General features: G+C 41.3%; 3 protein-coding genes and 2 non-coding genes across 7 annotated transcripts in view; 3 read left to right on the forward strand and 2 right to left on the reverse strand.

Moving 5' to 3' along the window:
• Window positions 1-161: 161 nt before the first annotated feature.
• On the reverse strand, window positions 162-8381 carry cep63 (centrosomal protein 63). Of its 2 annotated transcripts, XM_020080393.2 has the most exons (14): window positions 8060-8381; window positions 7786-7963; window positions 7100-7195; window positions 6862-6978; window positions 6643-6756; window positions 6374-6544; window positions 5376-5521; window positions 4838-4981; window positions 4597-4699; window positions 4288-4485; window positions 3464-3550; window positions 3082-3275; window positions 2348-2690; window positions 162-2257 (listed from the first exon to the last, which is right to left on the reverse strand). In XM_020080393.2, the coding sequence occupies exons 1-14, from the start codon at window positions 8098-8100 to the stop codon at window positions 2057-2059; spliced, it is 2133 nt and encodes a 710-aa protein (XP_019935952.2). In that variant the 5' UTR covers window positions 8101-8381; the 3' UTR covers window positions 162-2056. The 2 variants fall into 2 exon arrangements, with proteins under 2 accessions (XP_019935952.2, XP_069378598.1); XM_069522497.1 differs by having other exon boundaries at window positions 4288-4699; window positions 8060-8371.
• Window positions 8382-8681: 300 nt separating this feature from the next.
• Window positions 8682-8753, forward strand: trnap-cgg (transfer RNA proline (anticodon CGG)). The gene has a single exon. It is a non-coding gene; the product is annotated as a tRNA-Pro (tRNA).
• Window positions 8754-9491: 738 nt separating this feature from the next.
• Window positions 9492-9563, forward strand: trnap-ugg (transfer RNA proline (anticodon UGG)). The gene has a single exon. It is a non-coding gene; the product is annotated as a tRNA-Pro (tRNA).
• A 324-nt stretch (window positions 9564-9887) lies between these two features.
• Window positions 9888-11880, forward strand: LOC109625540 (tripartite motif-containing protein 3). The gene is made up of 4 exons (XM_020080804.2): window positions 9888-10026; window positions 10525-10908; window positions 11279-11383; window positions 11487-11880. The coding sequence occupies exons 2-4, from the start codon at window positions 10547-10549 to the stop codon at window positions 11530-11532; spliced, it is 513 nt and encodes a 170-aa protein (XP_019936363.1). The 5' UTR covers window positions 9888-10026; window positions 10525-10546; the 3' UTR covers window positions 11533-11880.
• Window positions 11881-14092: 2212 nt separating this feature from the next.
• Window positions 14093-27930, reverse strand: part of rab6ba (RAB6B, member RAS oncogene family a) — a 45415-nt gene continuing 31577 nt past the window's right edge. For both annotated transcript variants that reach the window (XM_020081430.2, XM_020081429.2), the window contains exons 6-8: window positions 25238-25331; window positions 22771-22837; window positions 14093-16695 (exon numbers count right to left, since the gene is read on the reverse strand). In XM_020081430.2, coding sequence (XP_019936989.1) covers window positions 16631-16695; window positions 22771-22837; window positions 25238-25331 — 226 coding nt within the window. In that variant the 3' untranslated portion in view covers window positions 14093-16630. The remainder of the gene's footprint in view (window positions 16696-22770; window positions 22838-25237; window positions 25332-27930) is intronic.

Below are 27930 nucleotides of genomic sequence, written 5' to 3' on the forward strand. Positions count from 1 at the left end.
CTGCCTCGCCAAATTCCTCCATGCTGTTTGTTGGAGTTTACGGTGCACGTATCGCAGGATACCAAATACCTGAGTGAGAAGTCACTGGACACAGAGACAGCTGAACGTTACTTCTGCTTTGTTATTGTAATATTATAAGGGCAAAAATTAAAAACACATAATTCTTTTAGAACTGTTTTCCACTTTATTTCCATTCTATCAGTGTCCTTCATTATAAAAGCAATAAAATATAATGATTCCCCCTGAGGCCTTTCAGTGTCTCTGAGGTTCAGCGCCCCACATGGTTGATATTAACATTCCAAACAGTGTCTAGTGATGAGGACAAAGCAGGCCGCAGGGGAAGGTTCATGACAGCATTGGCACGGTGCACACATTCCTGCATTAGACTAGCTGCAGGGCCTCTGGCTGCTGCTGCTGGTGCTGGTGGTGGGGGGGGGATGAGTAAACAAGAAAATAAGGAGAGCTACAGTATGAGCTGCCTGCTCTCCCTCCCTGCTGTCTGGGCAGACATGTACATATGTGGTATTTTCCCAGTTATGACAGACGTGTAGGGAGGACAGACACTCCCCTGCCTCACAGCTACAGTCTTGCAAAACATATACCAACGCTGCATTTTAGGCAAAGTGAAAAATTGGAATATGCAGCCTCCTACAGGGAGAAAGTGCAAAGGAACGCAGCTTAATGTCAGAAGTCCGTCAAGTGTCTCAGATGGAATTCCTCAACCAAATGTCAGCTATGTGAGGTCTAACAAATATGGCAGAGGACGCCGGGGATGGCCAGCAACTTCTTTAGGCCAGACAAATGTTAAGCATGCTTTAAGCCCCGAGATAGATATCAAGTACATTCTTGTTTTTTTTTTCCTAACTGCGAAATTCAATCATCAGTGCTCGTACAAGCTGGAATGAAATGCAACATACATGAAACATCTTGAGAACAGCCTCATCTGGCATGTAAAGTTTCCTTATGGATACATTAAATAAATTACTGATGTGTGTTTACTGAATCAACTGGCAAACAATTTGGATCAACTCTTAGTAACATCTGAACAAATTGACAGCAGTCAGCCTGATGCTTCATCAGTTTGCAGATGATGAGCGCCTGTTGTCGACCATCAGCACCCAGTTTGTGTCCGTGACCACAAAAGCGGAAAAAAGGGACCCTGATTCTAAATCTCGTTTAGTGCAGTTTTCCATTGTTCTTTCACTTTTCAATCTTTTTTTGTCCTTTTACCAAGGATTACAAACTGACCACAGCTCAGTTATTTGATACATTGAGTAGAAGAGTGTCTTGATAAAGTTATTGTTAAATGTTTGAGAACGTGTTGAATTGGACTTTATCAGACATGTTTTCTCTTCCTGTCAAGACTGTTTCAACAGATTGTATGAAGTGGTGCGACTGATTATAGGATAAATAAATTACCAATAGGAAATCTGAGCTGATCAGCAACACAATACAAATACTTGAAATGTGACACTTGAAATGCTGGCCTCGTTCAGACCTGGTATTTACAATTTTCTTTTCTTGGAAACAAAATGTGTTGTTTTTACCTCATCTGAGTCAGCACAAGCGAGAGAGAGAGAGATAAAGAGAGAGAGTGAATGGACTCAGGACGAGCTAAATGAATGAATTATTAATTATTAAAGTAAAGTTTAGTCATTATGTGTTGGGCAGTGCTGACTGACAGAAGAGTAAAAATAAAGTTAAACTGAAGTGGGTCTGGAGATGTCAGCTGAGTAGTTGGTCTATCATATGTGGCCCAGGACGCATTGATGTTCTCAAAGCATCCCTCACCACCTACCAATGGTGATTGGATCTCGGGACTCATTTGATCGGAACACCCAGGACGGATGTTATTACCAGGTCTGAACAGGGTCTATGTGCACCTCCATCTTGAAAAACACTTGGGTGAAGTCAACGCTCCGAGCTGCCATGCTGATACTATGTGTACGAATAAATGTAAAAAAATACAGATGTCTCTAAAGTTTAATTCTGCGACAATAGTGATTCATGACTGTTCATCTAGGCACTTCTTTCAGATTTATTCCACCTCACTCACTCACTGACCATTGTGTACAGACGTGTGGGGTGACTCAGGCCCTGAGCCAGTGGGCAGGTACTTGGAGACTGTTCTAATGTTGTTCTCTCTCATCCCCTGGATGTGAGTGTCCAGTCTCTGGAACAGTTCCTTGGTCAGTAGCATTTCCTCTTCCAGGAAATGAGTGACCATGCTGTCTGCAGGTGAAGCTGATAAAGGCTCCTGGGAAGCAGCAAAAACACAGAACTATAGAATTCTTTGCTAAAAAAAAGAAGTACAGTAAATCTAGATTTTACTTGCAATGAGTCTCACCAGTGGAGAGGTAGCAGGAGGGACTTTTTCCTTGGACTTAAGGTTCAGCGAGTCTTCGGAGCTGGAGCTTTGTCGCTCAGCATATTTGTTTGAACTTGATATTGGCACAGAATATGTCCTGGTCAATCTTTTGCTGCAGGAGGAGGAAGAAGAAGAAGCTGATGACTGAGGCCTATCGTCCTGGGCCTGGCTGCAGGGCTGGTCTGTCTGTGACTGCGACAGCGTGTGCAGCTCTTTAAAGAGCCTCTGGATCTCCCCTTCATGGTGAGTGGTGTTCTCTTGCTGCTTAGCTTTTGTGGCCTGCGTCTCCTCCTGGTGTTTGTGATGTCTGGTATCTTCAGTCCTACAGATAACACAAGCAGGTACATCAGTTTGTTGATCTGTTGTGCTTGTGGTTCTGTGTATATAACCCTTTGGGAATGGATAAAATCAGTATTCACTCCTGGATCAAATGGCTCTGCAGCAGACAAGGGTTTTAATCGACTGTGGCTCTGATAAGCATATAAACACCCAGGCTTATGCGCTAATTTGGCAAGACAGAGCAGTGAGAGAGAGCCTCAGCTGTCAATTCATTTGTGATGTTGAACATGATGCACCAGAGGAAAAACAGAGAGGCAAGATTCTCTACTGGTAATTGGAAAGGAGTTCATTGTCTTTTTTTAGCTGGTTCACCTGCATTTTAAAAACAATTCATACCCACAAATATTGGTGCAGAAGAGGTATCAGACACCTACTTGTCCTGAGCGGGCTGTGTTTGGTCTGTTACAACATGGCTGAGCAGGGGGTGTTCATAATTCTCCTGGCTGGACACCACGACTTGGGCTCGCATCTCACTGAGTGCCCGCCTGAGCTGTTGGTTCTCTTGTTCCAAGCTGCTCAGCGAGGACATGTAACTCTCCTTCAGTGATGCAAGCACAGAGTCCCCCCTCTGAGGAGAGAGAGAGAAGTGATTCAGTGAGTCAAAAACAAAGAGAGAGAGAGAGAAGAGAGAGAGAGAGGTGAGTCAGATTTTTTAGTTGCAAGCACTGAAGTCAAATTAAGAGAACCATCCTGCCTGCTGCTGCCTGTAAAAACTGTACAATGACTACGATAGAAACGATGTCAAAGCAGACAAACCTTTGGTGACTGAGACTCCAGTCTGTGCAGCAGATCCTTCAGATGATGGTTCTCAGATTGTACGGTCTCCAGCTGCGTCTGACTCATCTGGGAAAATCAGAAAAAAGAAATGTATGAACTGTTTTAGTGACACCATGAGCAGATGAAACAGATTAACTCAACAGACGGACAAAGCTATTCTCAGGAATCAGAGCTTTAACAATTACATTGTAGTTGCTGCCGGCAACCAGATGTTTTTGTAAGTACAATTCAATGACAAACTCACATTCACGTAGGGCCACGGTTAAAAAATACCAGAATTCCCCTTTAAAGCCTCCAGGTCACATTCACAAACAAAAGAATTTATCTTGTGTCATCCACCATCTCAACATTTTAAATGAATTAATTTGCATATTAATTGTTTCTATAATTAATAAAATGTTTTTATAATCTAACCAAGTAATTTGAAATTTTGTGGAAAACTAAAGAAGACAATTTTTATTCAAATAAATGTAAAGTTTAGTATACATATATTTAATACAGGGTCCATATTTATGTTCATGTTAAAAGTAAATAATTTTCTTTCAGTGGCATATACAGTATGTAAAAATCACGTTGACTCCTACTCTTAAACTATAGAGTAAAAACTATTTATCAAACTTCTTTTAATGATGTCACAGAGTTGCTGAGGTTTCTTCATTTGGCTCAAAGTTTATCCTTGTTTAAGAGTTCATTATTCATCGTCGGACTGCCACCTGCACCTTATTTATGTGTTCCTTTATTTTGATCATTTCCATTAACCCAGATCTGGACATTTCACAGGGCTGCACATGTTAGTAACTCACTTTAAGCTCAGCTGCCTTCTGTTGTGCTCGCTTCACCTCACCACGGAGCTGCTGCTCGATGTTGGACGCGGAGCCGCTCAGCGAGGCGATGGTGAGGTTGCGCTGGTGCAGCTCGCCGGTCAGTTTTGACACCTCCTTCCTCATCCCGTCCAACTCACCACTGTGAGTCTGCTTGGTCGTCTGAAGCTCTTCTCTCAGCTGTAGAATAAAACCACAGAGGTGATAAGTAAGGATTGATGCTGGTGTCAGCAGGGTACAGGTAAGACAGAGAAAACACAGTGTGTGAGTGAGTGAGGGACATTTTCTCACCTTTTTCAGCTCAGTAACAGAAGAGTCATATTCTGCTTTTATGCTTCTCAGGTCTTGTTCTGTCTTCGGGTGGTCGGCTCTCAGTCCCTTCACTTTATCCAGTCTGAGGAAATCATGAAGGGGAAAACAGTTTGGATTTGTAAAATTCCAAAACACACAATGTTTATATAATATTATATATATTTCCATGTCAATAGTAATGGTAATATTAATATGGATGTATAAAGACTTGTGTGTTCACCTCTCTTTGAGACAGGCCAGTTCAGCCTTGAGATGAACCTCACTAGCCTCAGCACAGTGAAGTTTGGTTGCAGTCCTCTCCAGATCTTGTCTCAGGGTTTCCACACTGGCACAGCCCTGAGCTGTTAGACAGTCTTCCAGAGAGCTGTTCACACAAGAACATACACGGCAAAATTAACAACTAGCACCCTCCATCATTTATTCCACAGCTAGACAACCCCCCCATGTCGCTTGCTCCTATAGCTCCCTCTAACCTCTGGCTCCTTTAGCTTCTACCACCACTAACTCTGGAGAGAAGAGTTCTGTGCCATTCCTCCAGATTCATGATTTTCCAGTTCAGTCCAAGAACATCCAGGAAAACACTCACAACTCCATTTCACCTGTTTGTTACTTTCTCTTTGAATACTTTAAAACGACTGCAGCTACTCCATAGAGCATCATGCCCACAGCAACAATACAGAACGCCCTCTTGTGTATTTTCTGCCGTACTACATTGTGACAGACTAACACACATTATTGACAGACAGAGATTCACCCACCGAATGACTTGATCTTTAGTTTGCAGCAGTTGGTTGAGTCTGGCAGCTTCATTACGAAGCCTTTGCCGTTCAAAACTGGCTCTTTGCACAAATGTATCCTGAGAGTCCAGTGTTGCATGAAGCTCCTCACGTTCCTCTGAAAACACCTGTGGAACATCTGAGAGCCATCAGCTGATAAAATGATATTACAGCCGTATGGTGGTTTAAAGGATGATGAAATTAAATTTGCTTGACAGACTAATGAAAAGCTATTTTTTTCCTGTTGATTGTTCAATTATCAAAAGACTAGAGCTGCAATTGTTAGCTCATTACATTTAATGGACAACTATCATGATAATTTAAAAGTCCATGCATAAAAAGCCATATCATCTCAGCAACTTTTCAGATGTGAAGATTTGCTGCTTTTCTTTTTCTTGTGGGAAAGTAAAATTAATATTCATTAATATAAGACAGCTGGTTAGAGAAATAAGTAATTTGAATGTGTAACTTTGGGTTTTAGGAAACAATGATTGCAAAAGAAATGATTTTACCCACATTTTATATAAATATACTATGATATAATACACAACTACATTTTATGACTCAATTGATTATATTGTTGCTAATAATCATTGGTTGCAGCCAGTTTATATTAAATAACTTGTTTCGGCTCAAACTGTGATAAAGGTTAGGAGCTGTCAGAGCTTCAGCTGAGTAGAGCAATACTCACATGAACAGCTGACAGGGTTAGTTATTTCAAACATCAAACATTCATTCTGTTTATGTTATGTTTCAAAGCAGCATTGTGAAATGTTCTGTTTGGACTTGGACCAAGATAAACTAAAGCATTGAATGTTCTACAAGGTTCACAGAAAACAGTGACCATGTTTACCAGGGTACTGCTCAAAATAGGACTCACTGAATTCCATGTTTATTTCAGTTTTTTCTTAATATTAATAAGGAAAGAGCATCATCACCTCTCTAACCTGCCACTGATCGTTCATGTTCATTGTGCTGACCTGCTGCTCTCTCTGGTACTGTCCCAGCCACATCTCGAGCGGCCGGAGTCGCTCCAGCTCCAGCTCCTGTGAGTGCAGGCAGCTCTGAGTCTTCTCCAGCTGAGTACGCAGATTCTTCACCTCCACACACTCCCTGTGCTCTTTGTCCGTCTGCCATGATGCCCACCGAGTCTGGAAATGGATATGGAAAAATAACCTGACTCCATTTTGCCTCCACATTGAATAGTCTGACTTGACATCTCATGTTATAGTTTGTGTTTTGCTTTTACATTCACACGCGTGAGCTCATCAGTCAGGCTCTGATTCTGGGCCTCCAGCGCTGTCAGCTGTTTCTGACATAGGTCGTGTCGCTGCTCCCACTCTGCAGAGCGCTGACGATATTCCTGCAGGGAGAGGCAGGGATAATTAAGCACAACCAGTAGATGGCAGTAAAGGGCAATTTGTAGATGAGATAATGTCGAGAAAAGCTGTAAATGGAACAGTGGTACCTCAATCTTTTCAAGCAGTTGGGTCACCTCTGAAGGGTTTGTCTCTTTCACTCCTCCGCTGGTCTCCTTGACGTGTTTGCGCTGGAGCTTGAGGTAACTTCTCTTTAATTTATCCAACTGCAGGTAAAAAAAGTTCATAGTGCAAAATGAGTAGGAAGAATTTTAACCAGAGTATTTGACTACATGACAGCTTTGATTGATTGTTTCATAGTGAAACAGATGAATTAAGTTGTCTCACCTCGTCACGAACTTTCTGTAGTTGTTGTTCGTACTTGGCAACTAACTCTTGTCGATCAGTCTGGACATCTTCTAGCTGCTTGTGGAGCAATCCGATCTGTGATCAGAGTGCAGATGGTGATATTATAGAAATATGGATAAAACATTACCGAACCCAGAGGAAGGTTTTGCTGCTCACAATTGTCTTTTCTTTGTCTCAATGAATCTTGTTATTTGAAGATTACTGAATTCTGATGTGTTTCTCCTGAACTCCCATTTAGGAGAAATACAGAGCACAAGATTAGATAAATGATCCTGACCAGGAGTTCCCCCTACTCTGCCCACTGGATTCTCTTCTTATGACTTGAATTCTTTAATCACTGAGACAAATGTCAGATAGTACCCAAGTTTTCTTTAGGATCTTTATGGTACTCCAAGAACAAATGAGTGGAGGGAGACAGAAACAGGTGTGTTTCAAGATCTTAAATAAGGATCGGGCTGAGTTTAAGACGAAGGAATAAAAGTCTAAATCTTGCATTGATCGTAAATTTGGTTTTTGTGTCTAAGAGAAAAAGGCAAGCCAAAAAATAGATCTTATTTAGACTTATTGTTTATATGAAATCCATATCAACTGGAACAGACAGACCAAACTGAGTTGCATCAGTGAACACAAACTTAAGTGACTGTAGGAAGGATCTTCTACTTCACCTCCAGGTCCCTCCGTTCAATAAGGTTCCTGGAAGTCAGCAGCTCGTCTTCTCCACTCTTCAGCCGGAGCCTCATGGCCTGGATCTCAGCCTCCCAACCCTTCTTCTGGTGACTGATCATGATGTCAATCTGTCGCATCAGCTCCTGCAGCTCTGGCTCACACGAAGACAGGACAGAGCTGGGAAACAAAAACAAGGTTGTGTTTGTTGGATCCATTAGAAATAACTACTAACCTCGCTCAAGTTAATGAGGCTCTAACCACTGTTCACGTTACCTTAGATTTGGATTCTGCAGCGATCCCAAATGAGCCTCCATCTTGTTATTATCAGTGTTGAACTGACTTTGACTCTGTGGACACTTAAGCAAGCTAACAGCTAAACGGACTAACCTAGCAACCTGCGAGACAGCATCGACGCTGCTGAGTGTCCAATGCCACACCGATCTGTTGAGTCAAGTGTAGCAGACAGATGGATCGAGTGTCTGACACAGTTAGCCAATGCTAGAAGCTAAAACGAACCAGTTTCACAGTGTAAACTTCCTTTGTTTACATCGTCAACTGAACGACTTGAATGGATTTCCTGATGTAAGGCGGTAACTCCACACTCCAGTATGTGACGCCAGCACGTCGTACGTCACCCCGGGGAGCTGCAGATGTCCCCTGTGCTGCAGAGAGATGATGAGTTCACCTCTGGTGCTCAAGCCCAAGATCAACATTAACCCCTGTCCACGTCCTACAGACACAGAACGCGTCAGCGGTAACGTGTTTATTCATACGCAATCGATTTTAACCTGACGTTCCTTACTAATCGGCACGTTGCTATTAGCACAGTTATGATAACTGAATTAGACTAATAGTGGCTATTTATATACTGATGTGTTTGCTGGATTGCACACGTGGCTCGTTGGTCTAGGGGTATGATTCTCGCTTCGGGTGCGAGAGGTCCCGGGTTCAAATCCCGGACGAGCCCATTCTTTTGACAGTTGAGTGAATCAGTGGCGCTAGATTGAAAACTTCCTCTTCTTCTTCTTATTTTCTTATTGTCTTATTGTCTTATTTTCTAATTTTCTTATTTTCTTATTGCACTCGTTGTTTGTCGTGTTTTCACTGTAGCTTCCTGGCGACGTGATGACGTGTTACACACGGAACGGGATACATTGCTTTACTATCATTGTGTGGGTTAGCATTAGCTAACAGAAGCTGCAGTCCTGCAGATGTGCTGGTGATCTATGGAGGACGAGAAAGGACTTAAGTATAAATAAACAAATACATGCGGAAATAACTCATCATGCAAAGAACCATTGGAGGGGAACTACGGAGGACACACAGTTATGGAGGACGAGAAATGACTTAAGTATTAATAAATACATGTAGAAATAAATCAATAAATTGTATTTCCACATTTATTTATTTCCACATTTATTAATTTCTGTGTCATATGCAAATGAGTCGGGGCGGTCCTGACCTCAGTCTTGAGCAGGATTGGTCACAGGACTGTGATGATCCAGTTCTACTACTTCTGCCTTCAGTAGCTGCTGTTTGCAGTGTTGAGTCAGTTCACACTTAAAAACAACCAGTTCATCTTTTATTGGGGTGATTTAGTAACAGATTTACGATTTATGTATTTATTCATGCCTAAGTCGTTTCTCTTCCTCCATACACAGTATGTGTGTGTGTATATAAAATCAAGATTACACGGTGCAAGCATGGCTCGTTGGTCTAGGGGTATGATTCTCGCTTTGGGTGCGAGAGGTCCCGGGTTCAAATCCCGGACGAGCCCAATCTTTTCTTGATGAACTTATTATTATTTTTTATCTTCAACACGTTTTACTTTACTTTAACCCACTGACATGTGTAAGGAGGGATTCAATATAATACAATAATAATCTTTATTTGATTTACATTTTGAATAAGGAGAGTCCACTGGATTCATCATCACTGTTTGTCTTCATCCTCCCCTCGCCCCCCCCCCCACCTGCCAGGCAGGCACCACCGAACAAAGAGAGGGAGGGAGCGTGTCTGCCTCCACAGCTGTTGTGTCATGGGGGTTTGGGGCATCACACACACACACACAGACACACACACACACACACACACACACACACACACACACACTCTGTCCCGCCCCTATAGCACACTCAGACCCTCCCAGCAGGGACAGATGAGCTCTGTGCTCTCACCACAGTGAACGGCTCAGTGTGCAGGAGAGGACTCTAACACTGCCTGAGGATCAGGTCTGAACTGTAAGTACACTTGTATTCATAAAAACTATCATAATGTGTATTCTTGACAATACTGCTTTGTCTTCTATTGCACTGTATCCAAATGATACAACCTTGTGTAGTAATAATGGAATGATGGGTAACTCTGGGGTCTCATGTTTTCATTTTGAGGTTTAGTTTAAAACACTCTATACTATACTATAGATTTACAGTGTTCACTCAATGCTGCTTTTAAAGTTTTTGATTTTTTTACCTTTATTTATGTTCATTTTTATTATCTGTGAGTGAGCCAAATGCAAAAACGATTGGTGGTCTGGTGTAGAGTTCTTGATGAGAGTAAAATACTTTTGAAGTTTAACAAAAGCCTAATTTTATTAAAATATATTACTATTGTAAAAAGTAAATACATTAAAATAAATTAAAACCACATTTTAATTTAACAGTGAGGAGAAACTTGTGAGCCCTCATCATCATCATCTTCATAGTGTGTCTCATCACGATAAAAAAATTTTTATTCAGCCTCCACCACTCCGGCTCAAACATGGTTCTGTGCGAGGACGGCGAGTGCAGCGTCTGTCTCTCGCCGTACTCGAGGACAGACAGGGTCCCCCGGGTGCTCCACTGCAGACACACCTTCTGCGAGCTGTGCCTGGAGACGATGTCACAGACCAGGAGCGACCTGCTGACTGTGGCCTGCCCTCTGTGTCGCCGTGTGACCTGCATAGGCCGCGGCCTCAGCCTGCAGGAAGCTCTGTGGGTCAACAGCAGGCTGTGGGACCAGATACCAGAAGAGGTGGAGGAGGAAGAGGAGGAGGAAGAGGAGGAGGAAGAGGACGGGCGGAAACAGAGGGCTGAGGGGGAGCGGATAGAGGCTAAACAAGAACCCTCGTTACAAGCAGAATGGTGGGTATGACTGTAAACACACACACACTGGTCATTTTGTTTCTTCTCTCTTGTTACTATTTCCACATGAGCAGAGACATATAAACAGAGAAACCTGTGACCTTTGACCTCCCCTTGTTTCCTCTTACTCCCTTATTATTAGCTTCACTGTAAAGAGAAGAGTAATGTGACCGTGCTGTGACCATATATCTTTAAAATCAGTGTTGAATTTGAAGAATTTTTTACCTGATTTCAAAAAGAAAACAATTCCACTCATACCGAGTCATTCACACATCCACGTGAATCAGTGCGTTTGTCCACAAAGCTTCTCATTAGCACCTCAGCTCGGCAGTGCCACATCCAGCCTGACGCACAAACCTTTACTTTTCAGTGTTTCTTCGGGCTCCACGAGAGCAAAGCTGAAATTACCGGCATTCTTCAGAAAGTTCAGTTTGACGAAGCAGCACAGGGAGAGGATCGTACCCGGCAGCAACGTGTAAGTAACAGCTTGGAGGTAAACGGCTGCGATAGCAAAGGAATTGTCTACAAATTGTCTACAAATAAACTGATGTATTTCTGTTTCTCTTTTTTTTTGAAAGGGAGATGAAATCCTGGCGCAGACTTTCAACTGAAGAGACACTTTAAAAAATATCTGACACCTCTTGTAGACCTGAGTCAACCTCATCAGAGGGAGGAAAGTTGTGGCCATGAGGAGCGACAATCCATTTGTGCTCCTGTCAACACGTTGTTTTGTTCTCAGCCAAAGTTGCCCCGTCTCCGCATTATTTATTCTAGGCTTGATTCTCCCAGCTGGTGCTGTGGGATTTGGTTCAGCTGTCCCAGAGGGGCCAACACTCCGAGACCCCTGAGACGCCGTCACAGCAGATGGTCTCCTGAGGACGTTCCCTTTCACATCTGAGCATAACTTATCATTTTTCTTTTATTTATGATAGCAAGTAGCAAAAGTATTTAATAAAACTATTTTTGAAAGAACACTTTTTATCAGCATTCTTATTTACTAATTAATACAGATGGTCTCACGTGTCTCCGGGAGATTTAATAGAATCATAAGCTCAAAGCAGAGACACAAAACTTTTCCACTTTACACTGTACATCATTTATGACACATTACCAATTTAAATGACTCAAAATAAGTGACGCCAGTGGGAGATTAGCGAATAGAATAATGTGACTATTACTTTGCAGGCCCGATACACAACAGAAAACAAGTCACAAAAGACTCAGTGAAGCATGAAAGTGGATTAAAATCTGCATTCATCGAGCATCTGGCCAGTTTTCCACGTTTGGAGATATTACAAAACTGGATCATCACTTTCATGCCTTTAATCATTTGTGGCACCATATGTTAAAAAGAGGGTGTGGAGCAGAATATAATCTCAGGGTAAGGTCAGTGTTAAGTCTCATTGTGTTGAGTGTCTCAGTCATATTAGGGTCATTGTTATTTGCCTGTGGCAGGAAAGAGAAGTCCGTTAGCTGTCAGGCTGGTTTTGTTGGAGAACTAGTTTCAAAAGGCTGTTTGAACTGTGAGATACACAGTGTGCTTTACTTTGCCTTCCAGTGGCGTCTGTGTATCCTCTTGTTTTATCACAGTGACTGACCATGGAGCTGAGTCTAACCTCTAAATGATCTGGCATCAGCAGCAGCAGCGGCGGCAGCGTTTGGCTGCAGCTGCCGTCTGGACGACAGCAGAGAGCAGACAAACAACAGCAGGGCTGGGGAATCAAGACGGCACAGGACCAGTTTCAGTTTCGCAATGTTTTTACTGACTCCTAATGTTTTCCTGGTGGTGTTGATCTCTGGGATCTGGGCGGAACAGAACAGGAAACTACTCCCAGTGCAGGTTGGCGTTAGTAGAGGACGCGATCAGATCATTAAAGCAAGTAGAACATCTGAAATATAACAAATAAGATGACACATACTCTTAAGGTATTACTGAGCAAACTGTCATTCTCTATTGTTTTGATGCAGACTCCAGAATATCCTCCTGCCATTAAATATGTTTGTGGCTCAATCTAGTAACTGCGTCATCAGTCATTATTCACCAGAGCAGCCTGCAGTGGTGAAATATAACTAAGTACTCCAGGATGGTACATTAAGTATATTTCTTCAATAACTGTAATTAGTTACATTTCACCACTGCAGGCTGCTCTGGTGACTAATGAGGCAGTTATTAGACTGAGACACAAACATATTTAATGTGGGCATCAAAACAATGGGGCAAGACAGTTTGGTCAGTGCTGATCATCACAACAAGCAGTACATTCCTCTTAGAGTTTGTGTAATACTCTGACTGAATGTCTGGAGGAAATTATAAATACTTGAAGTACTGATGGGTTCTTACAAAACAGACAGTCTGAAGACAAAAAGGGCAACATAGTGAAAACAAACTTTACTAGAAGTCGCAGCCTTCACCTCATGATGGTTCATTTAAGTCAAAGATTTGTTTAAATAGTGACTGAAAGAAACAGTTCAGCATTTGAATATGTAATTGTTTTTATTCCATGGAAAGAGCTGGATGACATGGATCAGTACCACTCTCACGTATGTACACCAGACGAAAACAATTATGTTTTGACCACAACCAGTTTCCAGGATAACAAGTAGAGACTCCAGTTCCCATCTGTCCAAATCTTGTTTTAATACTTCAGAGATTTCCGCATTATTCTTACTTTGTGTCTATTCTACTCTCAATGAATGGTGTAGTGTTAAATTCTACTATTTATTAGTAATGATAGCTCATATTCACAAATCACAACTTGTCTCATAGGGCTTAACAAGGTGCAACATCCTTTAAGAAGAGTGAGGACAAACTACCCAAAAAATAATTTTAGCAGGGAAGAACAAAAAAAAACAAAAAACAGAAACCTCTGGGAGCTGTAACGTGAGGGATCTCTTTCCCAGGACAGACAGAAGTGCAATAGATGTCACTCCTCCATATGTGGGTTAATCCAGCCTTGGCCAATACAGCAGGTAACCGTCATTAACAGAAACTTGTTGTGTCAAACTAGAAACCATGCATGTTACAACATGTAGAGAAACAAACAGTATCTGTTTGACAAAATGATTGTGTCATTGTCAGTAATCATCAGACTGCATATTACGTCAATTCATGACAATTAATTACTTGTAATAATACATGAGGGGGTAGTAGACAGTTTGAAGAAAAAAAAGCCTGGTACAGGACTTTGGTAATCAGACATCTTTATTAATCGTTTGGAAGAGTCATGCTAGGTCTCTGTACAGTGAGTGGAGAGTCGTCTCTGGACTGTGAGAGAACATACACACCCTCAGGGAATGGCCATGGCCTCCATCCTCAAATGCAGACCGCCCCCACCCATCACACAACAGGCAGAGACTTGTGTTGCATCACTTGGTCCATTTTTAAAGGGAATGTTAAAATGGGCCTTCAGGAAACAAAGCTCTGCCCTCATGTTTACGCACACATACAGAGGAGCATCTACAGCTACGCATCACGCGTTTTGTCCACATTGAAAAGAATGACCCAATGACCTTCTGAGAGAGCTCTCCTCACAAGGCTGTGTGGTCACTAATGACAGCTGTACATTCCTGGTGCAATAACATAAATAGGCAGCAACACAGAGGGTTCACACATTATTAGACTTTTTTCATGTTGAGGGATTTAAACATGAAGTGCAGCTCAGCACAAGTTCAATCAGGCCATTTATTCACAATTCTCTTTCACTCTCCCTGCCCCCTCTCATGAGCTGACTGTTTGTCTGGTGTTGACGGTAATCCAATCAGATATCACCATGATCTCATTCAGCCAATCGTGTCGTTGCTGTCAAACTTTAAATCTGTTCTCTCTGTCGTTGTCAGCTGCATTACAGTGATTCACCTCTAGTCTCCATAACATCATCACCAGTGTATAGAATCCGTGGGGTGGGCTTCCTATAGTATGAAGCCACGCCCCCTTCCAACCTTGATGACATCACGAGGGGGGTCTAAGCGCCAAATAGACTCATTTATATCACTTTCATTTCTTAATGCGCCAACAATACATTTTGTTCATTCTTCAAATGGAGACTCAACCTTTCTTGTATCACTCCCATCATCACAGAACAGAGTGTTCCAGTCAATGTCTGCTGTGAAACCTCAGCCTCTTATTACTATTATTATTCGGCTCATTATGAGGGTGAGGAAAAAAAAGAGTGCTCCCCTTTTTTGAACACGTGTGAACATTTCACAACTGATTTCCTCTACTCTAACACACAGCACACTAATTCCTAAAACATGTTGTAAAAAGTGCAGTAAGATCTCACTTCAAAGACGAGTCAAAGTAGTGTTCTCAACGCCGGCTGACTTCACCACCAGTACGTAACGATACCAGGCTCTGGTAATAATAAAAAAAGAAGACAACAACATTGCATAATGCCAACAAGGGATCAGTAGTCAGTTAAAACTCAAGCAGCAAAGAAATCGTCGTCTCAGTGGGGGACATTAAGTGTGACAGTTTCTATGACAATCAGTCAGGTCTTTTAAATTAAGTGACTGTACATTTACAAACTTCAGATGAACCTGAATAATCTACATGTGCAAATTAGTCTTTTTTGACAGGAATATAACTGGTTTACAATGTTAAAGGTCTGGTCACAGAACCTGATTTAAGTCTACAGATCACCACGCAGAGAACTTTATGTTCCTCTGTGACACAAGGCAACGCCTCGGATTCTCCGGCGCTCAGCGACACGTGCAGGGGCTCATCATCACTACCACCAAATACCACACGACTGCTGTGAGTGGGGGAGTCTATGACGTCCTGCAAACAAACAGTGACCTATGTACACTGTGCCACAATGTGACGACTTGGCAGTGGCCCTCTACATATCTGCATTCTAACGTTGCCTATACAGAGAGCACGTTTACACACACACACACGACAAAAAATATTTTCATAAGTCAAGTATACAAATCCAAACAAAAAGACTTGGACTATCAGAGTGCATTAAGTCACTGGTGTCATGTTACAATTTACATATTCAAACCTGTGTACACTGGTAGACAGTACCTATGCTCAAAAACTAGGCATGCATTAGATACTCAAGATGTCAGTGCCAAGTAACGAATCGTTACCCTCGGATCACACTGAGGTTACGGGTGCTGTGATTGGTCCACCAAACTGCAAGGCTGGCCTGAGCCACAAGATTGAAAATGGTAACGTTTAGGTAAAGCGCCTTCACATGGTCAAGTGTAGGCATAATGCCAAGAGGGTTATGGGTAACGGTTTGGTGTTTGTGAAGAGGACCTCCATCTTTGCCTATAACAACAGTGACATCCACAAGAATAAGTCTACAACCATCTGTTCTCTCCGGCTCTTGAATACAGAGCTGTTGTTTTGCATCTTTAAAAAAAAAAAACTTTTCCAGAGAGATTTCCCTGAATATACAAAAATACAAAAAAAGAAAGTAGGGAAACTTGCATTTCTACTTTAAAAAAATGTATACACACAAAATGCAACTTCTTCTTTTCCACAAGTCTCTTTTTTTTTGCAAGTTGAAAGACTGTTTTGGCAGTTTCATCAACAAAGTAGGCGACGCTACCTTAGAACCTAATTCACATATTGCTAGTTCAAACTGAACAAATTGTCGGGTGAGGACGCCAGAATCTCAACGTGCAAAGTCAACTGCAGGTTAACCAATAGGAAGCAACATAACAAGCATGTGGTGTAGATGATGTTTTCTTTTTCCAGGAGACGTGCGGAGTATTAGCAGGAGCAGCCTCCTTCAGTCGTCTGCGGCTCCTGCGGTTTGTCCAGTTTGATGTCGATCACTGGAGAACATTAAGGAAGCTTTGGAAACATTTGGTATTGATCAGTCATATTAACCTGATCATTTAGAGGTTGGACTCTGACTCTTGAACCACACACTAAATAACGCCCAAAGATGGCCACCACCTGGAAAACGCAACCAGATCGGCCCGATCCTTGTTGGTGAACTGTGACGGCCGAACTGAAAGAGATGGGTCGGACATGGGGAGAGGCCCAACACGAAGCCCAGGACACGCCTAGATAAAGACAGATGCCTTATGCCCCTAAAGGGGAATAAATCATATTTAGAGGAATGACATCTGTGAGTGTGTAAATTTAGTGCAGATTGCTTGAATTTTAAAGGAACTGTTGAGCCTTATTGAAGGTTTGAGCTCTACAGAGGGATTTTTTGTTCTCAAAGACAAAAGGCAAGGCTTGTAATACAACTCTACTAACACTAGATGGAGCTACATCCTATCTCAATATATTTTGCAGCTCAGACGTCACCGATTCTAACATCCAAAAGATTTCAAATGTGAGTTGACAAGAAAATACTGTATAATTCACCAGAGGGATCCAATTAAAAACATTATTCCTAGTGCATTTATTTCTAACCAGTGGATGTCAGTGGATTTTGGACACGGTGGGAGAGTTGTTGCTGGAACGAAATTTCCTAAAAATCTCCTCTGACAACATGTACAAATTATTCAGCTCAACAGGGAATCCACTCCTCTATTGTTGGTGTTGTAATAAACTGAGACTGGATGTTGGCTGCAGTCTCTGGCACTGCTGTGCATGTCTAAGGAGAGGGCATAGAAGAACTGTGGCCTACATATTGTATGCTAAGTTAGTCTGGAAACAGCCCCACTGTGGCTTTCAAACACTCGTCCTACAATGGGACGCTGGCTGGTGCTAACTGTTAAATGCAGCAGTTAATGTGTGTAAGCGTGTGTGTTTTCCCATTTTATACTATAATGAAACTGTAATAACTATATTTGTAAGCATGTTATCATGTCATGGTTTCATATGAAGGAGCGTGACATATACTTGATGTTCCCGTTTGGATGGTTTCCCATCTGGGATGTGGAGGCTTTCTCTCAGCAGCCGACATTACCAAACCAAATGAGGAGCTGCAGCCTTGAATATTTTAGTCCTCTGATACCTGCATACGTATACGTATATGTGTGTGTGTGTGTGTGTGTGCTGAAGATATAGTCTACATCTCCTGAACAAAGAATAGACTCATTTTTGTGCCACCAGTCAATGTATTTTGAAAGAAAGCCACATTTGTTTCCTATTATATGGTCATACCAACATGAATTTATAAAGCATGTAATAGCTGTTTAAACAACAGTTCTGTGGCTTAAAGCTGCACAAAGCATCGTCCTGTCAATTACTGTTATTCTTCAAACTACAGCCGAGGAACAGAAATATGCCTGAACACAGGAGGCTTGAGGACATTTCTGAGTGATTCTAATGTGACTCAGTTTGGGGAAAACCGCAATGTTCTCTGTTGAAGCCACTGTATATTTTATGACTTCTAGTGAAAACATGCTGACTTGTCAAGTGTAGCTTTAACTGCTCAACCACAACACAACAGATCTACTATCCCAGTGTCAATCTCACTTAAGACGACATAAACAAAACCATATAGGTTTGCATGGAAGAGATGTAGATTGAATCAGCATGGCAAACTAATTAAAGCTGAATATAAAACATAATTCAATAAAACAATCGAGGACGGGGCCTTTTCTAGTGTGATTTGTTTGACTTTCTGTCTCTCTCTTATTAACATGACTGAAGCCAGCACATGATCTGGGTCAAACACCCTCTTCCCTCTCTCCGGCTGCAGAGCTGCAGTGGTGATAATGTACAGTGACCAAGCTGAAAATTGTTCTCCGATAGAAAGCAGAGGACTCTCCCATAGGCCCCGACACCCACCTTAAATCAGTGAGACCCCGTCTGTCTCTAATTTAAACCTGCCAATTAAAAAACGCAGAACAAAGTGTCCATCATGAACAGTGTTTAAATATATTTTCAAATTCACAAACCAAGGACATATTCTCTGAGGGAAACACACAGTTGTGCTGTTAAAACTCTGTTCTTTATGTGTTGAATTTCCTCAACTTTTATAAAGGTTGTGTCTTTGAATGCTTTTCTATCAGTGTGTGAGACCTGAGAGTAATGAACAATGAACAAAAGATGACTGCACTACCTCACAATGTAACCAAACTCAGTGTTTTGTTTTCTATTTGAGTGAGAGCCCCCTAGTGGCAGAACATTATAAACTATGCATTTCTTGTGAAGAGGACTGATTCGAGCAACCAAAACCTGCTTCAGGGTTTGTATGGGCACCTGACAGTTGTTTTAAGACATGTGAACATATGGGACAAAAGGGTCAATGTGCATTAATTAACTTTTTACAACTTTTTCCTCAGCAGTCCCTTTGCCTTATATTAATAGGCATCCTGCATGTGATGATACACTTACTCGGCCACATAAAATGGACGTGTGTATCAGAGACTAAACCTATTTATCTCTTCTCCCAGTGGGATCAATACTGTTCACAGTTCAATAACGACAGAGGAAGGTCTCCATTATGTGACAGGGTCAGCAGAGGCACAGAGCTCCTGAGGAACTGCCACCACCTGCCATCCACCACCTCACAAGGCTACTCCCACCTCCATTACACCTCATTAGGACAAATAAAAAATAAAAGATGAGAAATAAAGGTAATTGGCTCAACTTGAGTGATGCATAAAAACTAGGAAATGTGGCTCGATTGCAACAAACAATTGACGAGGTTCATTGAAACAGCTCCGAGGTGTCTGAGTTTATTATTGGGGCCGTACAAAGGATGGACTAGTCTCAGTGTGATGAGTAACGTATAAACGTTAACATAGACATGTCTTCACCACACCAGGGTCAGCATGCGATTTATGTTGAAGTTAGAGCAGTTTAATGCTGCAGTGTTAATCAGGACGCCCTGTGAGGCAGGCAGAAGTGACAGTGCTGTAAGCACACGGTTAAAATCAAATGCAATTTCATAATTCACCCACAGTTACCATAGAGATGGTTCCCTGCTTTGTGTATTGAGGATATGAAAGACTGCTGCTGTCAGAGGACAAACAGCTACAACATGAAATGCTGCTGATTTATTGCCTGTACAAAAAAACACAAGAGAATTATTCATAGACTATGTTTCAGTTGCAGCAGGCAACATGTCTAAGACTAGAATAATGTTGTATTAGACAGTTGCAAAATTATTTGATAAAGCTCAATGTGATGTTTAAAGGAGGGGATAATGCTAAAGGTGAGGGACATTACAGGCACTGACAACAGAGCCTCCTCCACTCTGTCTGTCAGGTGACACGTCTTGATATGTCTGTAACGGGTTTTATTTCAGCTGCTGGTTCATACCTTGTAAATGGAAACGTCAACCAGGATCTGAAGATACAAAACGGCTTATGTTGAAAGATGGGATTACATTTTCACGTCTTAAAACAACAGGTGTTCATATAAAAACAGGGTCTTTTGCAGGTTTCTGTTGCTGTAATCATTCCTCTTTACCCTGAACGCACAGTTTGTCAATTTCTGCCACTAGGGATCTCTAACTCTGAGTTTAGTGACATCGTGATTAAGCATATAATCGTCTGCACCACCACTGCTCTGACTTCAGTCCTTTCTTTCAGTGTTCATTATTCACAGAGGTACACTCCTCTTAAAATGGACCTGGTGATTCTAGGTCTGGTGAAAACTTAAAGCAGCTAAAAACTGTTTCAATGCTGCTTTTTGGAAGGTTTCTCGGAGGGGCTGGGTTTAGGTGCTGCTTATAATTATTGAATTTGTTTCTCTGAGAAATGAAAAACCAAAGAACGACTAAAAACCTAAACATTTATAATAAGTCAATTTGGACTGTTCAAGCAGGCAATTACAACTCTGACTTATGTAGAAAGGGGATATGACGCCATTGACAGAGGAAAAATAAAGAACCATAACCGGTTTCTACTTTAGCTCATTACACAGACAAAATAAGTGGATTAAAGACCTTCTGTGTTTCTATTTCTCCAGCACCGCTCAACTCAAAGACAGTGACCAGGGAAAAACATGTAGGGTCACACTAAAAAGTCTAACTCAAGCTTCAGATGAGCTTTTACACACAATGAAGGCTGTGTTAGAGAGGGGCCTGTTAGAACAGGAGGACTGATTATAGCCAGCAAAATGTTCATATGGGCCGGCTCGTATTGTTAAAAGGCAGTCTTTAAAAAAAAAAAAAACACAACCTATCCATTAATGAGACTGCATCATTTGAACTAATGGTTGCCAGCTTGTATAACCTTAAGGCATCATATCTGATTGGCTGCAATGATTGTTTGGGCTTTTATCAAAGAAGAGAATGGCAGTGATATAGTGGAGTCGTAAATATTTCTTGGTTGAGTAACTCAGTGGGGAAGTGAGGTGATAAACATGATCAGTGATTATGCTTTTATCTTGGTTGGTCATTGAAAGAGTCTTAAATCAACTTAATTGTTTTAAATGCACAGATTACAGACAATGAATTGTGGGCTGCAAGACAAGAGCAGAATATAGGGTTTTGTTCCATTTCGAATTCACTATGTTACTGTTTATTTCAGGAACATTTCTTATCTCTTATCTATGAAAAGAATGAAGGCTGATTGTGACCAACACAGAATATATTATCAGATGTAGAAATCACAGAGCAGCACGAGGAGTCCAGACAACCTGACGGCTCTGTAGATACTGATGAAAATTACAGATTAAATCTGCATCAGCAGCTGCATTCATCTTCTTTGACATCACATATAAACACATGCATTTCTGCATTTTGAATGACTCCATAGGGAATACCGAGCAGATCCCTCCATAGATGGAACAATAAATGAATACTGCACTCTGGTGACTCACTGGACTTTAAAACGTTTCTAAGCCGCTCTCTACAACAACATTTACATGGACAGAAATATTCAAGATATTGTCCCTATACTTATTAGGACATTATTTTGACTAGTGCACTGTCTGATCTAAACCTGCTTGTTGGTAGTGGAATGTTTGATCGGCCTGGGGTGATGCTGGTTGCAGCTTTCACTCTGAAACTGTAAATGTGACCTGCAGTAACTAAGCTGCAGCAAGTACAGACCTGCTGCAGGACTCAGTCCACAGAGCTCTGACGCTGCACCACCGCTGCTGCTGCACAAAGAGCTGTTCACCTGTTTATTCACAGTTCAGTGAAGCTCGACTCAGTACGCAGAACCGCGTTGTTGTAATCGCACTGTTGTTGTGATCGACAACATCACTTGAGTTAATGAGTCCCAACAGCCACGACTACAGAGCGCTGGTCGCCTGTGTATTCTAAGTTTGTGAATATTGAACGTATTGCTCGCACAAATCGCACCAAACTCGACACTGCACTTCCCTAAGCCCTTAACACTACACATGCCAAGTGAGAAGCCTAGGAGAGAAACGCTTCTGGAGACGTGTGAGTCACAGACAGACAGAGATTTCTGTAATTAGCAGATATCTTCAGAAAAAGCTGTTTACAACATGGTGTCTTCAGACTATTGTCTTATTTGGGTTTATATCAGAATGTTGCTATCCAAGTTAATATAGTCAGCAAATGTGTGATATTTCAATTATTCTGCAGTAATGAAAAAACCCTACTTCCTAAATGAGTAATGTTAGGATTTTGTTTTGTCACAGTGAAAAAGTGCTGCAGCCTCCAACACATCCTCCACAGGTGGAGCGGTGACAGCAGCAGCAGATATGAGGTGCCAGTGAGGAGAGTTCCACCGGTTGACTGATGCTGGGGCTCCTGTCACTGGTTTAACCACAGACAACTGCAGCCACCTACTGTCTGACTAACCCCCCCCCTCCCTGCACTCGTCAAGCTGCGGCATTGTCACAGTGAAAAACTTAATTGGACAGGTAGGCGACACATATTTAAATAGGTGTCACTATACAGAGTTCAGAGCTGGAAATGTCTAATTGAGAAGCTGGCAGTGACTGATGCTATCATGTCAGGATGGGTGAGTTTAGATTTGAGTATAATTTTCATGATATGCAAACCGATCAAAGGATACTGCCTTCTTTGCTCGTCTCCTGCATACTTTCCATCCCTGGTAGAGCAGCTGCCACGCGACGAAACAGCTGCAGACAAAGAAACACAAGGACACTTCATTAGTTTAAATCAGGAACACACAATATGAAGAGTGACTTTGTCTTAGTTGTCCAATAATCAGCCCCTTGATTAACTTAGTCACTGAACAGTGATAATATCTACTGATTTAAAATTAAGAGTAAAATTACTGTTTTGTATTACTGCTGAACGTTTATATATTTCTAAACAAGTACAAGTATAGTACAGTGCATGGTATAGTGGTTTGAGTTACTCCTAATTCAGCCAGTTCTTACTATTCATTTTATTGGGATATCAGTTATGTAGGTTGTCAATGTCATAATGCAGCTATAAGATTATACTGATTTTTAAAGTCTGTGCTGCATAGCCACATTATAAGAATGTGACTTAAAAAATAATATCTACATATTATGACTATGACTGTATATCAGACCAATGTGTCAGTTCACAGCTGTTCAGTTTTGCACGGTCATACAAGCTGCAGCACTCCATCTAAGTCCATCTAATATTTTAGTTGATTAATCATAAAATTTTTTATCTAAATGATGATTGAGTTGGTGCCTTAAAGCTTGAATTTGCTGAAACAGTATCTCAGTGGGCAGAGATGACAAAAACAACAGCCATTGGTCGCAGGACTGTGACCTTTGTTTCGGATGTTTCACACTCGCAGCACCATGTTTGTCTCTGTCCTGAACAAAGGTGAAGAATAGCCTCCTCTGTCTCTGCTGAGATGGGGTGAGAAGGAGAGACGACTGCCAGCAACGCCATTCACTGACAGACACAATACAGTTCGCCTTCGTCGCAGTGTACTTTCTATTAACTGAACAGACAGACGTTGTTTTTAACAACAAACATCTGTTTAGAGACAAATCAGTGTTGCTGAACCAACCCCCACTTCTCTCTAATCATTACTGTGACTGAATTATTACATGCACGGCTCAGTCTTGGTGATGTGCTGGTCGTGTCAGCAGGAAGCAGTAATGAGGACAATACTGCTCTCCCTGTTTTATTTCCCTGCACATTTAATAGTCATATTTAGTATGAAAAACAACAGGCACTTAAAAGGTTTCCTGTGGAGTTTTGACCACTCGGATTGATGTGGAGCAATGTTTCCACGAGAGACTGTTTGTATCTCCAACACACACATACACACGAGAACTTAGATAAGGTACATATCGCTGCTGCCAGCTTCATGCTGTACGGCTAATCCACAGCTGGTGGTGGTAAAGTGCCAAAACCGTAATCATGTATTTAGAAAGCCAGAGGAAGAAGAAGCGCCAAGGCATATAACGATTTTGGATGAGAAAGAGAATACATTCAATATGATGTGGTGAGAGTGGATGTAAATATAAAACTCCACAGGGCAGATTTAAACTGTCTCAAATCCTTAGTAACTGTAGAGGATGTGGACAGATGTTAAAGAGGTCAACAACCGATCAAATCCAAACAAAATCAAATATGTGCTAATAGAGACAACGCTGCAGAGGTGTACACACAGGTACTTGTGTTAAAAATGACTTGTATAAAAGTATAAGCACTGATTCAACCTCTTTGCTTAAGTAAAAATATTAGAGTATGAGTATAAAAGTAAAACGTTTTCATCTAGAGGCCATTTCTACCAGCTGTACTTGTGCAAAGCAAATGGAGACTCATGTCACATCAACGTAGCTTGAAGACTATTTAAATTAAACCACTCTTATGTCAAATAAAATATAAAACATTAAAATAAAAAAACAAAGAGTGTTAAAGAAAGAAAAGATAAGTGAGCATAAAGAAATGTTCAGAACGAAATGGGTTTCCTTTAATGTATTATTAATTTGAATAGAGCGAGGGATGGGGAATTTTTTGTTGCTCTCCTTCGCCGCGGACATTGACTTTGTCGACAATGTTAGCTGATTTGACCCTTTCCTCCATTTTGTTGCTCCTCATCACGGACATATGCGCCGCACCTCGTCTCTGCAATTGAGTCAACCTCTCCTGTTACATCTTGTTATGCAGCGTTATGTATGCTGTGCGTGATATGCACCGATATATAAATGCAAGGGATTGTCTTTTCTGTCCATTTAGATTGAAATCTGTCTTGATTTTGGGAAGGTGGTGCTCGATGATACAAAATAAACAATTCTCCTCACATGGACTACAATGAAAGTAACAAGCCTGTTTAAAAAATGTAAGGAGTAGCAATGTAGGGAGTAAAAGTACTTAAGTACGCAGAGAAACAAAGTATTTGTAAAAAAGTGTTTGTACCTCTGGAACTCTTCTTGTTTTGTACTGACAATCTTTTTTGTTCATTAATATGCAGATAAATGCAGCTAAGAATTTGAGCAAATTGCAGTTTCACTTCACATAATCTAATCAATGAACCTGCGACCTGTAATTCTTTATAGGAACCAAACTCTGAACTCACTCACCTGTTTGACGTTGTAACCCGTCTTGGCGCTCGTCTCTATGAACATGACGCTCAGCTCTTTAGCCCTCTGTTCACCTTCCTCAATTGTGATTTGCCTGTGAATAGAGGAGAGTTATCATCAAGCCACAGCATATTTATGTGTTAGAGGTAATTATACACCGTTTACTATATGACGGCACAAAACAGAGGCTTATTTCCTCATATTAATATTCAACAAAGACGAGAAGATGCTACACAGGATTCGCACTATTTGTAGCTAAAGCTCCTGTTATTCTAGGCTATAGTGTGAACACACCAGAGCTAATTAGCTAGTGAATGAGAGTGATTAATTACATTGTCCTGCGAGAAATTAATAACAGCCAATTTGCATTACATTTGAATGAATCTGGCAGTGATTGTTTGGCTCTGGCTGTGAAACGGAGACTGCCTCAGGTGTCCAATAATACAAACAGAGGAATCACTGCAGTCCTGCTGACTCCAGAGGCCACACAGCCGGCAGGTTCGTTAAGACGACAGACTTAAATCAACTCGCCACTATTCTTCTGGAGAAAAACATGACGTAACAGCTCTGTCGTCTTTGTTTCTCTCAACACAAAAGGAATCTCAGCTCTATACTTATGCAAAAATACCACTTCTTTACACAGTAACTTTGATGAGTTACACATGCTGCTTCAATGCAAACACAGAAACATTTTATTTAACTGATCCTCCTCGTCTTAAATAACATAGCTCTTTGTATCAAAGCACCGAAGAAAGAAATTCAGTTATTCTGAGACAGGAAGAGAAGTTTGTTTAGTGAGAAGAGAAAACACTGCACAGGAGATGTATTTACATAATAACACCATGACAGACTTCCACCAGCGCCTCTGTGGCTATTTCTGGATGCATGCGTCTGAGTCCCGACTTGAAACAACACCGAGGCCTATTCATCGTCAGACAGGCAGTTGAAAATTGCATAATGAGTCTGCAATATATGGCATCCTAGCAACATTCATGCACGCTAGCAAAGCATTTCCGAGAAACCCAGTTCCTTTAAATTCAATCAAGCAACACCAAATTGACAAACTTACAGATCCCCTAAATATGCCTGTTTTTTTATCTTGAGCCATGAATTTTCCTCTGTGAAAATATCAAAAACACCAGAAAGTAATATAAAACTCCTCTGTCCTCTGATTCACATTTCCATGACCCATACCCCATCCTTCAGGCAAGTGTAGTAATGCTAACTAACAGACAAATAATCAAAAGCAGATGAAAATATCACCTCACAGAGGTAATGAAGAAGCACAACAGAGTTTACAAAGACTTTTTTTTCCGCTGCTCACTTACGGAACCTTGACTATTCTTTCAATTCACAAGCTGTTCATTATCATTTAAATATATATATATATATATATATATATATATATATATATATAGGGGGCAATTTTGGTATTTAGTATTTTGCCCAAGGACACTTTGGAAAGCAGACTGGAGGAGCAATCGAACCACTGACCTTCTGGTTAGTGGACAACCCTTTTATTTATCACCTGACGCAGTTCCCCTCAGCTCCACGGAGCAATTTAGCATCTCTCAGCTTACTGTTTTGGTTTTGCAGCCTGCAATCTGACTGTTCTGGTTCACTCTCACTGCTCTGAGGAAAATCTTCTCCAGAGGCAGCAGCAACCTGTGCATGACCCAGCACCAAACAGCTGACAGACACAGTTAGCAAGTAGCTGGGGATTATTGTGCAGCTTAAGAGCTGGAAATGTCCCTCAGTAATTATTGTAGACCAAAAAAAAAAGCTAAGAAGAAAGTGAGTATTGGACTAACATTTGCCAGGTGACTGAAAACTAGGATGAAAACCAGAGCAAACGTGAGCTCATATTTATTCCCTCTCACAGATGGGTCTGGCCTCCCTCCCTTTCGCACAGATCTCCATGTGTCCTGAAACAAGTTGAGCCAATGAAAACCATTTATCCAAACTGATACAATGACTGACAGAGGAGCGCTGCTGAAACATTTTGTTTACAACCAAGAGGTGGCTGCTGATGTGGACTCATCTGTTGAATCTGATACTGTGACAGTGTCAAACAAACTTGTCTGTGTATTTTCTCTCAAAGAACAAACAACTGCAGGTGAAGGTCTTCCAGACATTTTTCTGTTGCTCTGTGCTTCGTCACAGTTCTTGGCCCTGAGTGCTTGTGTAGGTCAATCTAATTGCCTCCAGGGGCATTTTGGTCTGGAACCTTTGATAACGGCCCTTTGAAAATCGAAAATGATCTGAGAGGTTACAGAGCCATTTACAAATGTGCCCTGGTCTGGTGATGTCATGCAATCTAAACACGCAATTTTAAATAAGCATTAATGTTGCTCTGGGTCTGCAGGATGTAAATATGCAACTGCCTGCATGTGTCAGTGTTGTGATTACAACCTGTTGCAGTGCCCCCAGGTGGCCAAAAATCCCTTTATGCAGGTTTAACATAAGCCTCATCAGAGCAGTATTAATTACACGGACACTGTATTATTATTAGTGTATGTGAATATTAACCTCTTAAGGTCAAACGTTGGGTTGTAGTTGTTTAAAATGCTCCCTTTCACACAGGAAATTACCCCCCCCTTTCCATGTCAGACACTTCTTTACAAATCATGTGCTCAGTCCTTTCCTGTGTCATCGTTTCATCTTATTAACTTTTATGTTTTATTGCTTTTATT

The sequence above is a fragment of the Paralichthys olivaceus genome, chromosome 3 (genome assembly GCF_024713975.1).
Source record: "Paralichthys olivaceus isolate ysfri-2021 chromosome 3, ASM2471397v2, whole genome shotgun sequence".
NCBI lineage: Eukaryota > Metazoa > Chordata > Actinopteri > Pleuronectiformes > Paralichthyidae > Paralichthys > Paralichthys olivaceus.

What these genes read in the sequence shown, in the direction of transcription:
- cep63 (XM_069522497.1), bottom strand. Translation starts at nt 8,100, where the DNA reads ATGGAGGCTCATTTGGGATCGCTGCAGAATCCAAATCTAAG. An exon ending in AGTACCAGAGAGAGCAGCAG is followed by an intron (nt 5,522 to 6,373) that starts GTCAGCACAATG and finishes GATGTTCCACAG; the next exon opens with GTGTTTTCAGAGGAACGTGA. An exon ending in CTCCTGCTACCTCTCCACTG is followed by an intron (nt 2,258 to 2,347) that starts GTGAGACTCATT and finishes GCTGCTTCCCAG; the next exon opens with GAGCCTTTATCAGCTTCACC.
- LOC109625540 (XM_020080804.2), top strand. Translation starts at nt 10,547, where the DNA reads ATGGTTCTGTGCGAGGACGGCGAGTGCAGCGTCTGTCTCTCGCCGTAC. An exon ending in CCCTCGTTACAAGCAGAATG is followed by an intron (nt 10,909 to 11,278) that starts GTGGGTATGACT and finishes TTTACTTTTCAG; the next exon opens with TGTTTCTTCGGGCTCCACGA. An exon ending in ATCGTACCCGGCAGCAACGT is followed by an intron (nt 11,384 to 11,486) that starts GTAAGTAACAGC and finishes TTTTTTTGAAAG; the next exon opens with GGAGATGAAATCCTGGCGCA.